This window comes from Rutilus rutilus (genome assembly GCF_951802725.1).
Source record: "Rutilus rutilus genome assembly, chromosome: 1".
In the NCBI taxonomy this organism is placed as follows: domain Eukaryota; kingdom Metazoa; phylum Chordata; class Actinopteri; order Cypriniformes; family Leuciscidae; genus Rutilus; species Rutilus rutilus.
This window is the reverse complement of record NC_140209.1, coordinates 24080638-24093163: the sequence shown is the minus strand read 5'-3', so window position 1 is coordinate 24093163 and position 12526 is coordinate 24080638. Positions and strand designations below refer to the sequence as shown.

At 45.8% G+C, this 12526-nt stretch overlaps 1 protein-coding gene across 1 annotated transcript; it reads left to right on the top strand.

Annotated features, from left to right (window-relative positions):
• Nucleotides 1-3623: 3623 nt before the first annotated feature.
• On the top strand, nt 3624-11605 carry LOC311304409 (GTPase IMAP family member 4-like; the record flags this gene model as incomplete). Its single annotated transcript, XM_084431391.1, has 2 exons — nt 3624-3699; nt 10892-11605. 2 exons carry the CDS (start codon nt 3624-3626, stop codon nt 11341-11343), a joined length of 528 nt encoding a protein of 175 aa, XP_084287517.1. The 3' UTR covers nt 11344-11605.
• Nucleotides 11606-12526: the final 921 nt, after the last annotated feature.

The window sequence follows — 12526 nt, the reverse complement described above, 5'->3', positions numbered from 1 at the left end:
TGGACAATAACTTTATTCTAGAGCTGCTATAAAGCCAAAAACACTTTACTTTAATTTCCTATTATCAATGGAAAGCTGCTTTGGAACAATCTCCATAGTTAAAAGCGCTATATAAATGAAGATGACTTGACTTGACAAGTCATTTCACTCAGCGGCCATCTTTGAGACCCATTTTGGGTATGCAAGTTCAGCTCCTATCTTTTTGAATAGGGAAACATCCAATTCTCCAAAACTGCTCGCCAACCTTACGATTAAATTTCATACCTTAAATCACCTATGAAACCTGACAACAACTGTCTCCTAAATTTGGTTTCTAAACGCTCGAATCATGACAGAAAACTACTTGGTTACTAATGTAACCTCAGTTCCCTGAGATGAGGGAACGAGTATTGCGTAAGGCTAGCTTCGCTGACCTCCGGAATAGGAAGCAACTCGCCGCTGTCGAAACGCCTCTCAGGTAAAGCTACTGGAGACGCCGGCTTCATTCGCCACCTTCAGCACGCTGTGTTGCTGTGCCATCCGGTGCACGTATCCTTTTACTGCTTATTCTCATGTGTTCGCCGCTGCGTTCACACTCTAAACGAGTAATATTTCGAAGGCGTTGTTTCAAATGCCTCACACCACCTGCGCCTTGTGTAGAGGCCCACTTGTCGGTGGAAACCGCCACATTCTGTGCGCTTCCTGCCTGGGCCGCGACCATGCCGAAGCTGCACTCGCTAAGGGCGGCTGCCCTGAATGTGATGCCATGGACCTTACCACTCTGCAGGCTCGACTCGCCTGCTTCGCCGACGACAACCCGCTCCCTGCCCCTTTGCTCGAGCCGCGCAAGAAGTGCCGCTCACAAAGGGAGCCTGAGCGAGCTGAGACAAGCGAGCTCACGCCGGCCCAGTCCCTGCGTGCCTCGGTCTCTCTCCAGCAATTTCCCTCGCCAGTCCTGTTTACACAGGCCGACCAGCGCCCCTCTCTGAGAGCGTTGGACCTTGTGTCGTTCGGGCTTCGGACGAGGAGGAAGATGAAAAGGATGACAGCCTTTCCCTTGCGGCTTCGGACCGCGATGACTAGGTGGGGTCCGTTTTCGGCCCCCCGCCATCCACACAAGACAGCGTGAGAGCCAACATTGACTCAGAGCTTCTCCGCGTGCTCACTAAGGCCATGGCAGACCTCGGGCTCGACTGGTCTCCACCCGAGCAACCATCACCGAGCAGGCTCGACGAGTGGTTCCTGCAAGGGTGCTGGCAGACCCCCCAGCAGAGGCCCGCCCCCTTCTTCCCCGAAGTTCACGATGAACTCACTAAATTGTGGAAGGCGCCGCACTCGGCTCGCATCAAGCCCTCCTTTTCTTCAGCGCTCTCCAACGTCGACGGTGCTAAAGAGAAAGGCTACGAGGCGATCCCCCCCTCGAAGAGGCGGTGGGCGCTCACCTTTGCCCAACTACCGCCGCGGGATGGAAGACTAAGGCTTCACATCCCTCCAAGCCTTGTCGCGCTACATCTGCCCTCGCTGGCCTTGCCTGCGCTCCATACAATGTCTGTACTACAAGTCTTCCAGGCCAAACTTCTCCATTCCCTGGACGAGTCTGGACCTGAATCTGAGGCTTTCAAGGACTTGCGCAGCGCCACCGACCTGGCCCTGCGAGGTACTAAGTCTACAGCCCAGGCCATCAGCAGGAGCATGGCCAACCTAACGGTGCTCGAGCGGCACCTATGGTTGAACTTCACGGACATGAAAGAGGCAGATAGGGTGGCTTTCCTGGACTCCCCCATCACCACTACCGGTCTCTTCGGCCCGGCTGTTAAGAGCTTCTCTGAACGCTACACGGAGGCGCAGAAAGCATCGAAAGATGCGCCACTTCCTCCCCAAGCGCTCCAGCACGGCTTCGTGTCACCAGAACAGGAGGAAGCCTTCTCCTCAGCAGCCCAAGCCAGCGCCACCGGACACCCAGCCCTGCCCAGCGGTTGAAGTCCGTCGCTGCACCCGCTCTACTAGACGTGCTCCATTCCCTGAGAGGCGTGGACCCCGACCCAAGATTGCGTTGGACCCCGGACCTCGTAAGCCGTCCTAGCCACGGGGAGAAAAAGAGAGAATTCGAGTCCCACCGAGGCTGGACCGATCTCTCAAAAATCCCTCAGACATTTTCCATTCCCCTCTCAGGCGGCTGGAAATGTAAAGTCCGCAGCAAACGAGTCTGCCGCGAAGCACGCTCGCCTGCAATCAAAAGCCGTGGCTAGAACGGCTTACGAGGTTCGGGGTCCAACGCAATCTTGGGTCGGGGTCCCCGCTTCTCAGGGAACGGAGCGCGTCTAGCAGAGCGGGAGTGGCGACAGACTTCAGCCGCTTGGCGGGGCTGGGTGACCGGCGGCGCTGGCTTGGGTTGCTGAGGAGGAGGCTTCCTCCTGTTCTGGCGACTCGAAGCCGAGCTGGAGCGCTTGGGGAGGAAGTGGCGCATCGCCTGTGATGCTTTCTGCGCCTCCGTGTAGCGCTCGGAGAAGCTCTTAACATCCGGGCCGAAAAGACCGGATGTGGAGATGGGAGAGTCCAGGAAAGCCGCCCAATCTGCCTCTTTCATGTCCGTTAAGTTCAACCATAGGTGCCGCTTGAGCACCGTTATGTTGGGCATGCTCCTGCCGATGGCCTGGGCTGTAGACTTTGTAGCTCGCAGGGCCAGGTCGGAGGCGCTGCGCAAGTCCTTGAAAGCCTCAGATTCAGGTCCAGACTCGTCTAGGGAACGGAGAAGTTTGGCCTGGAAGACTTGTTGTATAGCCATCGTACGGAGCGCCAACGCTGCTTGCCCGGCGGTGGCGTAAGCGCGGCCAGCGAGGGCGGATGTAGCGCGGCAAGGCTTGGAGGGATGTGAAGCCTTAGTCTTCCATCCCGCGGCGGTAGTTGGGCAAAGGTGAGCGCCCATCGCCTCTTTGAGGGGGGGGGGGGATCGCCTCGTGACCTTTCTCTTTAGCGCCGTTGACGTTGGAGAGCGCTGAAGAAAAGGAGGGCTTGATGCGAGCCGAGTGCGGCGCCTTCCACAATTTAGTGAGTTCATCGTGAACTTCGGGGAAGAAGGGGGCGGGCCTCTGCTGGGGGGTCTGCCAGCACCCTTGCAGGAACCACTCGTCGAGCCTGCTGCGTGATGGTTGCTCGGGTGGAGACCAGTCGAGCCCGAGGTCTGCCATGACCTTAGTGAGCACGCGGAGAAGCTCTGAGTCAATGTTGGCTCTCACACTGTCTTGTGTGGATGGCGGGGGGCCGAAAACGGACCCAGCCCAGTCATCGCAGTCCGAAGGCGCAAGGGAAAGGCGGTCATCCTTTTCCTCTTCCTCCTCGTCCAAAGCCCCGAACGACACGAGGTCCACCGCTCGCAGAGAGGGGAGCTGGTCGGCCTGTGTAAACAGGACTGGCGAGGGAGATCGCTGGAGAGAGACCGAGGCACGCGGGGACTGGGCCGGCGTGAGCTCGCTCGTCTCAGCTCGCTCAGGCTCCCTTTGTGAGCGGCACTACTTCTTGTGCGGCTCGAGCAAAGGGGCGGGGAGCGGGTCGTCGTCGGCGAAGCAGGCAAGTCGAGCCCGCAGAGTGGTAAGGTCCATGGCATCACATTCAGGGCAGCCGCCCTTAGCGAGTGCAGCTTTGGCATGGTCGCGGCCCAAGCAGGAAGCGCACAGAATGTGGCGGTCTCCACCGACGAGTGGGCCTCTACACGAGGCACAGGTAGTGCGAGGCATTTGAAACAACGCCTTCGAAATATTACTCTTTTAGAGTGTGAACGCAGCGGCGAACACACGAGAATAAGCAGTAAAAGGATACGCGCCGGATGGCACAGCGACACAGCGTGCTGAAGGTGGCAAATGAAGCCGGTGTCTTCAGTAGCTTTATCCCGCTGAGAGGTGTTTCGACGGCGGCGAGTTGCTTCCTATTCCGGAGGTCAGCGAAGCTAGCCTTACGCAATACAAGAGACCTCTCGAAAGGGAACAACAATTTTCAGGCTGGATCAAGCTAATTTACATGCACAGTGGAAGCGCGTCTGATTGTTTCTATTGGAACCAGAGCTTCTAACAGCAGCTGCAGTGACACAGTGATAATCCTAAATTATCCTATCCTACCTATCCTACGAATTAGATAAATAGACCAAGGTCAGATAAATCCCATCACATAGAGCCTCTTTCACCTAGCTATCATCATATAGAGACTGTGTCTGTTCCCCGAATTAGGACATGCAAAAAACTCCTAAACCCATTCAGGGGTAAAAATTGTATTGATGTTCAACAAATAAAAAACAGATATAATACGGATGAACATGATAAAGCTCGGGTTACTGAATATTCGATCCCTTACTTCAAAAGCAATCATTGTTAATGATATGATTACAGACTATAATCTAGATGTGCTGTGTTTTACAGAAACCTGGCTAAAACCCGACAATTATATTACTTTAAATGAGTCCACCCCGCAAGATTACTGTTATAAACATGAACCTCGTCTGAAAGGCAAAGGGGGAGGTGTTGCTGTAATTTATAGTAATATCTTCAGAATTACTGAGAAGTCTTGTTTTAAATATAATTATTTTGAAGTGTTGTTGCTAAATGTAACACTATCTAGTGTAAATGATAAATCACGTTTAACATTTGTGCTGGCTACTGTATACAGGCCACCAGGGCACCATAAAGACTTCATCAAAGAATTTTCTGATTTTCTATCAGAGTTAGTATTGGCTGCAGATAAAGTCCTAATTGGTGATTTTAATATACATGTAGATAACGAAAAAGATGCAGTGGGATTGGCATTTAAAGACGTTCTTAACTCTATTGGAGTTAGAGAACATGTGTCAGGACCTACTTATTGTCGTAATCATTCTCTAGATCTAATATTATCACACGGAATCAATGTTGATGCCGTTGAAATTCTGCAGCAGAGCGATGACATCTCAGATCATTATCTAGTCTCGTGTAAACTTCATTTAGCCAAGGCTGCGTCGACTCCGTGTTACAAATATGTTAGACCTATCACTTCTGCCACTAAGATTGCTTTATTAATGATCTTCCTGATCAGTTTCATCATCTCAGCATTCCAGATAGCTTAGAAGAACTAGATATTGCGACAGAAACTTTTAACAGCACTTTAGACACAGTTGCTCCTTTGCGCCTAAAGAAGTTTAAAGAAAATAGTCCAAAGCCGTGGTACAACGAGCACACTCAGGCCCTTAAGAGAGCAGCCAGAAAAATGGAGCGCAACTGGAAGAAAACAAAACTAGAAGTATTTCGCATTTCATGGAAAAAGAGCTCGATTACATACAGAGAGGCTTTAAAAGCTGCTAGATCTGCTTATTTTTCAACCCTATTAGAAGAAAATAAACAAAATCCTAGATGTTTATTTGAAATAGTGGCTAAACTAACGAAAAATAAATCTTCAACCCCAGACGTTTCCACGCAGCACAGCAGTAATGACTTTATGAATTTCTTTACTAACAAGATTGATAATATCAGGGAGAAAATTATAACTATGCAACCGTCTACTACAGTATCGCATCAGGCAGTGCATTGTAGTCTCCTTGAAGAAAAATTTGATTCATTCGTTGCTATAGGAGAGGAAGAATTTACTAAACTCGTTAAATCATCTAAATCGACAACATGCATGTTAGACCCTATACCGACTAAGCTATTGAAAGAGATGCTTCCAGAGGTCACAGATCCTCTTCTTAATATCATCAATTTATCTTTGTCTCTAGGATACGTACCAAAAAACTTTAAGCTGGCTATGATTAAACCGCTTGTTAAAAAAACGCAACTTGATCCCACAGAATTAGTCAATTACAGGCCGATCTCGAATCTACCTTTTCTGTCAAAGATATTAGAAAAGGCGGTATCCTCACAACTGTGTTCCTTTTTAGAAAGAAATGGTATCTGCAAGGATTTCCAGTCAGGATTTAGACCGTACCATAATACTGAGACTGCTCTCATTAATCACAAATGATTTGCTCTTATCATCCGATCGTGGTTGTATCTCGCTATTAGTGTTACTCGATCTTAGTGCTGCATCTGACACTATCGACCACAACATTCTTTTAAATAGACTCGAAAATTATGTTGGCATTAGTGGAATTGCACTAGCATGGTTTAAATCATACTTATCTGACTGTTATCAGTTTGTAGCAGTAAATGAAGAGATGTCTTATCGTTCACAAGTTCATTATGGTGTACCACAAAGCTCAGGACTAGGACCGTTGCTGCTACCCTTGGGAGATATCATTAGGAAGCACGGCATTAGTTTTCACTGTTATGCTGATGATACTCAGCTCTATATTTCTTCATGCCCTGACGAAACTTACCACTTCACAAAATTAACAGAATGCATAGCTGATATAAAAAATTGGATGACTAGTAATTTCCTACTACTTAATTCTGAAAAAATAGAGATTCTAATTATTGGACAAAAAACGTCCTCACGTAATAATCTAGAATACTGTCTAACACTTGATGGCTGCTCTGTCAAGTCTTCAACGTTGGTTAGGAACCTGGGTGTGCTCTTTGATACCAATCTTTCATTTGAAAGTCACGTGTCTAGTATCTGTAAAACCACATTTTTCCATCTTAAAAATATATCTAAATTATGTCATATGCTCTCATTGACAAATGCGGAACAATTAGTTCATGCTTTCATGACATCAAGGCTAGATTATTGTAATGTTCTACTGGGTGGTTGTCCTGCACGCTTAATAAACAAATTACAGCTGGTCCAAAATGCAGCAGCTCGAGTTCTTACCAGAACCAGGAAGTATGACCATATTAGCCCGGTTCTGTCAACACTGCACTGGCTCCCTATTAAACATCGTAGAAATTTTTAAATATTGCTGATTACTTACAAAGCACTACATGGTTTAGCTCTGCAGTACTTGAGCAAGCTCTTAACGCATTATAGTCCTTCACGTCTATTGCGATCTCAAAATTCCGGCCAGTTGATAATACCTAGAATATCAAAATCGACTGCTGGCGGTAGATCCTTTTCCTATTTAGCACCAAAACTTTGGAACAATCTTCCTAACATTGTCCGGGAAGCAGACACACTCTTACCCCTTTTCCACCAAGGCAGAGCTGGTGCTGGTTCGGAGCCAGAGCCTAGTTTCAAATCGGTTCTTTGTTTTTCCACCGCCAAAGCACCAGCTCCGAACCAGTAAAACTGTTTCTTAAGTAGCACCAAATCATTGCAGGGTCTAGAACGGAGCCAAGAAAGAACCGCTTGCGTCAGAGGCTGGGGGCGGGGTTACCGTGGCCAACAAGACTGAAGAGAAACTTGTGACCGCCATTTTCAAATAGCAGCTAATCGAGCTAACAGCAGCTAAACACGATGGACGCGATCTAAAATATAAATCTAAGGCTAAAGTCGGCATCTTATTGTTAAAAATAAATGTTATGTACATGCCGTTACTCTCGCTTGTAATCTCCGTCTGTACAAATAATGGCGAGCCGCGCGAACACGTTGGATCCGCCGTGTTTGGATGCCGATGTAGGTCCGCAAAGCCATGAACATCAATAGCAAAGCAACATGCGCCATTGTTGATGATGTGTTTGTGTTTGGCGCCGCCGCGCTAACGTTGCTGAGAAAGATGAGACGTAGCTGTGACGTAAGACCTGGCTCTGCGTTGACTCTTTAGCCTGTGGAAAAGCAAACCGGTTCTTTGGAGGCTCGTCAGTCGAACCAACTCCGAACCGGCACTAGCTCTAGCTCCGAACCAGCACCTGGTTCTTGTTGGTGGAAAAGGGGTATCTGTCAGTTCAAAGCTAGACTAAAAACACATCTCTTTGACCTAGCATACACATAACACATTATAGACTTCTATAATTCCATATTAGGCTGCATAGATTAGGCCAGCCAGAACCGGGAACACTTCCCATAAATCCTGATGTACTCGTTACATCATAAGAAGAATGGCATCTACGCTAATATTAGTCTCTCTGTTTATACCGAGGTTTACCGCAGTCCGTCGGATCCAGGCCGTATACAGATCTAATGAAGGACTAGCGCCTGGACGCGACGACAACGCAGTCCTGAAGTGTCAACCAGTCTCTCCGTTTCCTGAAGTGAGGTGGACCCCGGCCGTATCCAGATCAGATGGTGGATCTGCACCTGGACCTAACCATGACGCATCCTGTGAAGGCCTCATCGACACAACCAATCTGGCCTGTAATGCTGCCTGGATCATAATCATACACTGTTCACTTGTTGGCCAGAGGAGAACTGGCCCCCGACTGAGCCTGGGTTCTCCCAAGGTTTTTTTCTCCATTCTGTCACCTGATGGAGTTTTGGTTCCTTGCCACTGTTGCCTTGGCTTTGGCTTGCTTAGTTGGGGACATTTAATATTCAACAATATAATTGATCTGCCTTATTATGGGTGGACGATGGTGCAATTTTCTTCTAGAAACAAACTTTGTTGTATTATTTTCATGTTATCAATGTGAAGCTGCTTTGATACAATCTGTATTGTAAAAAGCGCTATTTAAATAAAGGTGACTTGACTTGACTTGCTTGAAATCTGTTCTGCACGATCTTCTTGTTCGTTAGCATTGTCAGGGTCTGAATCAGGCTCGAAATGGTTTGAAATTGACGCCATTGTTAATATTTACATCTGAGTAGAGCTTGCGGTTATGAAGGGGTGTGACCACTGATCTATATAGAATGACTGGATAGCTCATGACGTCATAAACAGTGAAGCCACCGCGCCGCCATATTGGTATTCCCTAGTGAGCTCACGCTTTCTATTGAATCAATAGGAAGTTTTATGATTTGACTGAGAAAACATTGCCTAACTGTCAGGACAAGAATGCAAACAGGTAAAGTTTGTAAACAGGATTTATTGGACACAAGATATAATTCAGCAGATGAGCAGGTGAGTGGTTGAAGATTAGAGTAGAGATCTGTTGGCTTGGTTGATTGAGTCTCTTATCTGGTTTGGTTGTAGACTAGTGCAAAGTGCCCATGCAAAATCAGTTTTTGTCTGTGTTTTTAGTAATTGTTGGTTTGCTGTGTTTAAGTGCTCATTGTTACAATTGTTCAGTGACATTTTTATTTGTACATGGTAGAGAGCAAATACTGATACTGACATAATGATGCATTGGAGTATATATTTAGAGTGGATATTTGTGTTTTGTTAGTGCAGACTGGCTGTTCTTGAAGATTACATGTTGTTATTGTGTCAGCACCTCTTTATAGACAACACTGCTCAGAAAGTGGCGCTTTTTGTTTGTTTCATCATCTTGAGCAAGAATACGAAGTCTGCTTGATCTGCCAACTCTGCTGGCTGCAACGTAGAATTGACCATGACTGAAGAAGTCTCTTGTGCAGAAGACACCAACATGTTGCAAAGATTGGCCTTGTGACTTATTCACTGTCATGGCAAAGCAGGGTCTCACCGGAAACTGCTTACGTCACAGGGTGAATGGAAATATGTTGTCAGATGGGATGAGGCTTGGAATGAGTAATGTGTGTCCAGCATTGACACCGACCACAGAAGTCGCAACCAAAAGATGAGGCAGGATTTGTTCAATTATGTATCTCGATACATTGCAGTGTCCATTTTGTTCGTCGAAATTTCGAAGTAGCATGATCATCATTCTCACCTTTAAAGTGATGCGATGGGGAGGCATACCAGATAGGCAGAAGGTATTTAGAAACTCAGTTGGGTACATATGGTGACCCTCAGATTCTGCAGTGTCCACACTGTTGCAAACATGCTCTTCTCCAGGAATTTTTTTTGTCATATATTCATTCACTTTGTCAACTTCAGAGTTGGTTGGGCACAGTATGACACCTTTACATAGCCACTTTGGATTGGAAATGTTGACTGTCATGTCATCATATACCCAAATGACCAGAGTTGTATAGTCCAGGGGTCAGAAAGTAGAAGTCCTGCCATATGTTTATTCCACCCATGACCTCAGACAGCTGATTTCTATCTCCTGGCTGAAAAACTGCTAATTAGCAAATCCAGGTGATTGGAACAAAATTCTGAGCAGGACTTTTACTTTCTGAACCTGGACTTCACACCTCTGAAGAGAACAGAAAAAGAGACGAGCAGAAACACAAGAACTTATTAGTAATAAGTGAAGCTGGTAATGCTGTTTGTGGAGTTGTTTAATCCTCCTCTGCTGAGATCTTCACAGATTTAATGTCTTCTTTTCTCTTCAGTTGATTTAATATTAGACTGTGTCTGAAGTCAGTTGTAGTTCTTGTTTTTCTGCTCGTCTCTTTTTCTGCTCTCTTCTTTCCTTCAGTGATTCTGCTTGTTAACAGGCTTATTAAGGTGACTCCATATTTAATATACACAGATTGTGTGGCTCAGATAAGGTCCAGTTCTGGTTTATTTCTTTACTCTTGGCTGACATGTAGTCAGAGGTGTAAAGTCCAGGTTCAGAAAGTAAAAGTCAGACGTTGGAATTCTACTTTCTGACCCCTGGACTATACAACTCTGGTGTATACTGAGCAATATCTGCATAGCTGGCCTATAACCAATCAAATCACTGTGCGATAAGGCCTAGGGTGGGCTATGTTCTAAAAGTAACCAATCAAATCACTTTCCTGGGTTTTCAACTGTCCTCCAATAGTGGTCTGGGTAATGGGAGTGGTTTTAAAAGAAAAGGACCAATAGGGGGGAAGGCCAAAAGGTGCACAAAGGTGTGAAAATGTTCTCTTGAAAAAACCTTTGATGGGATTACTTGCCATGGCAACAAATGGCTGTAGCACGGAAGTATACGTCCACAACATACATCCGATTTGGTATCATTTCGGATGTATACGGATATATACAGCCCCATGGAATTTGAGCTATCCGGCCAGTAAACTCCTGGATTCTTCCGAATTTCAGCAGTGTATACAGGAGTATACTGGTCCGGATACACCTCTTTTCATGCAGTGTTAGAGTGTGTGAGGATCGTCCTGATCGGAAAAACTGGAGTGGGAAAGAGTGCAGCCGGAAACACCATCCTAGGACGCAACGTGTTTCAATCAAAGGCCAGCATGAAGTCTGTTACCAAGACATGCCAAAGCGAGACAGGAGACACCTGTGGACGACCCGTGAGTGTTGTGGACACACCAGGACTCTTCGACACAAGCCTCAGCAATGAAGAGATCCAGCAGGAGATCATGAGATGCATTGAACTCTCGGCTCCTGGACCACACGTGTTTCTGCTGGTCATCGCTGTCGGCCCGATCACACAAGAAGAGAGAGAAACGCTTCAGCTCATCAAGATGACCTTCGGACAGAAAGCAGAGACCTACACTGTGGTGCTGTTCACACGAGGAGACAATCTAGATGAAAGTATTGAAGACTACATTAAAGAGGAGATCCACACGTCCAGAAACTGATAAATGACTGTGGAGGGAAGATTTCATGTGTTCAATAATAAACAGAAGGATCCTGCTCAGGTTGTGAGTCTGTTAAAGAAGATTGATAAGATGGTGTAGAATAATGAACAAACATTCTACAATGACAAAATGTTTCAGGAGGCCGAGAGAGCATTCAGACTCATGCAGATCAATAGAGAGAGAGAGGAGGAGGTCAGACAAGAGATAGAGGCCATTAAAGCCAAATATGAGTCTGAAATCAAAGAAATTCAAGACAAACTAGAGGAGGAAAAAGAAAAAGGAAAAGTTCGAGAATGTCAGTTTTTGGAAAGAGAGAACACACTGTTAGGAAAATATCAGACTGGAAAAATGACAGAGGGCAGAGTCACAACAGATACTGAGCAAACACAAGATCAAGGTGATGCTGAGGGAATTATGAATGATGAGTATAAAGAATATCTGGTGAAAACAATGAACCACAAGGAGCAACAGGGGGAGGATCTGATCAAGATAAAAATAAATTCAAGAAAAAAATCGAGATTGTTTAGATCATTTATATCAAAAGACACAAAGCCAAGGGAAAATGAAAGGATGATGGAAAAGGAAACCACGAGGCAAGAAGAGAAAAATAAAGAAAACGCAAAACAACATACAGTCACAGATCAGAAGATCAGCAAAAACACTGCCAAGTTCAGGGAGGAAAAATCCTTGCAACCAGGTGATCAGACTGGCACAAAGAAATTAAACCAAAAATATATGGATGAACATAAACTTTTGCTTGAGCGTTATAAGGCAATGGAGAAATGCAATCAGAAGATGGAGGAGATCAGGAGAAGATACAGAGAGATTGAAGAGATTCATGCTGCAGAACTCAAGAAATTGAAAGAAAGACATTCCAATAAGACTCATGGAAACTGTGTGCTTCAGTAAATCTCACATCGTTCCAAATCTCCATTTATTAAATGCAAACCTTATGAAACATTTCTAAAGCCTATTCATAAATACATTTCAATACATTCTCACATTCTCATAGTCAATTCCAATATATAATGACAAAATAATATTCATATTTAACGCAACATAGTTTTTAATGTGCATGTTAAAAGCAAAATGTGATTGTTATGCATACATGCAGTTATAATAGTCATTACAATTAAAGTCTTAACATAACTGGTAAAACCTGAAAGTTTTTTTTTTTTGCTTT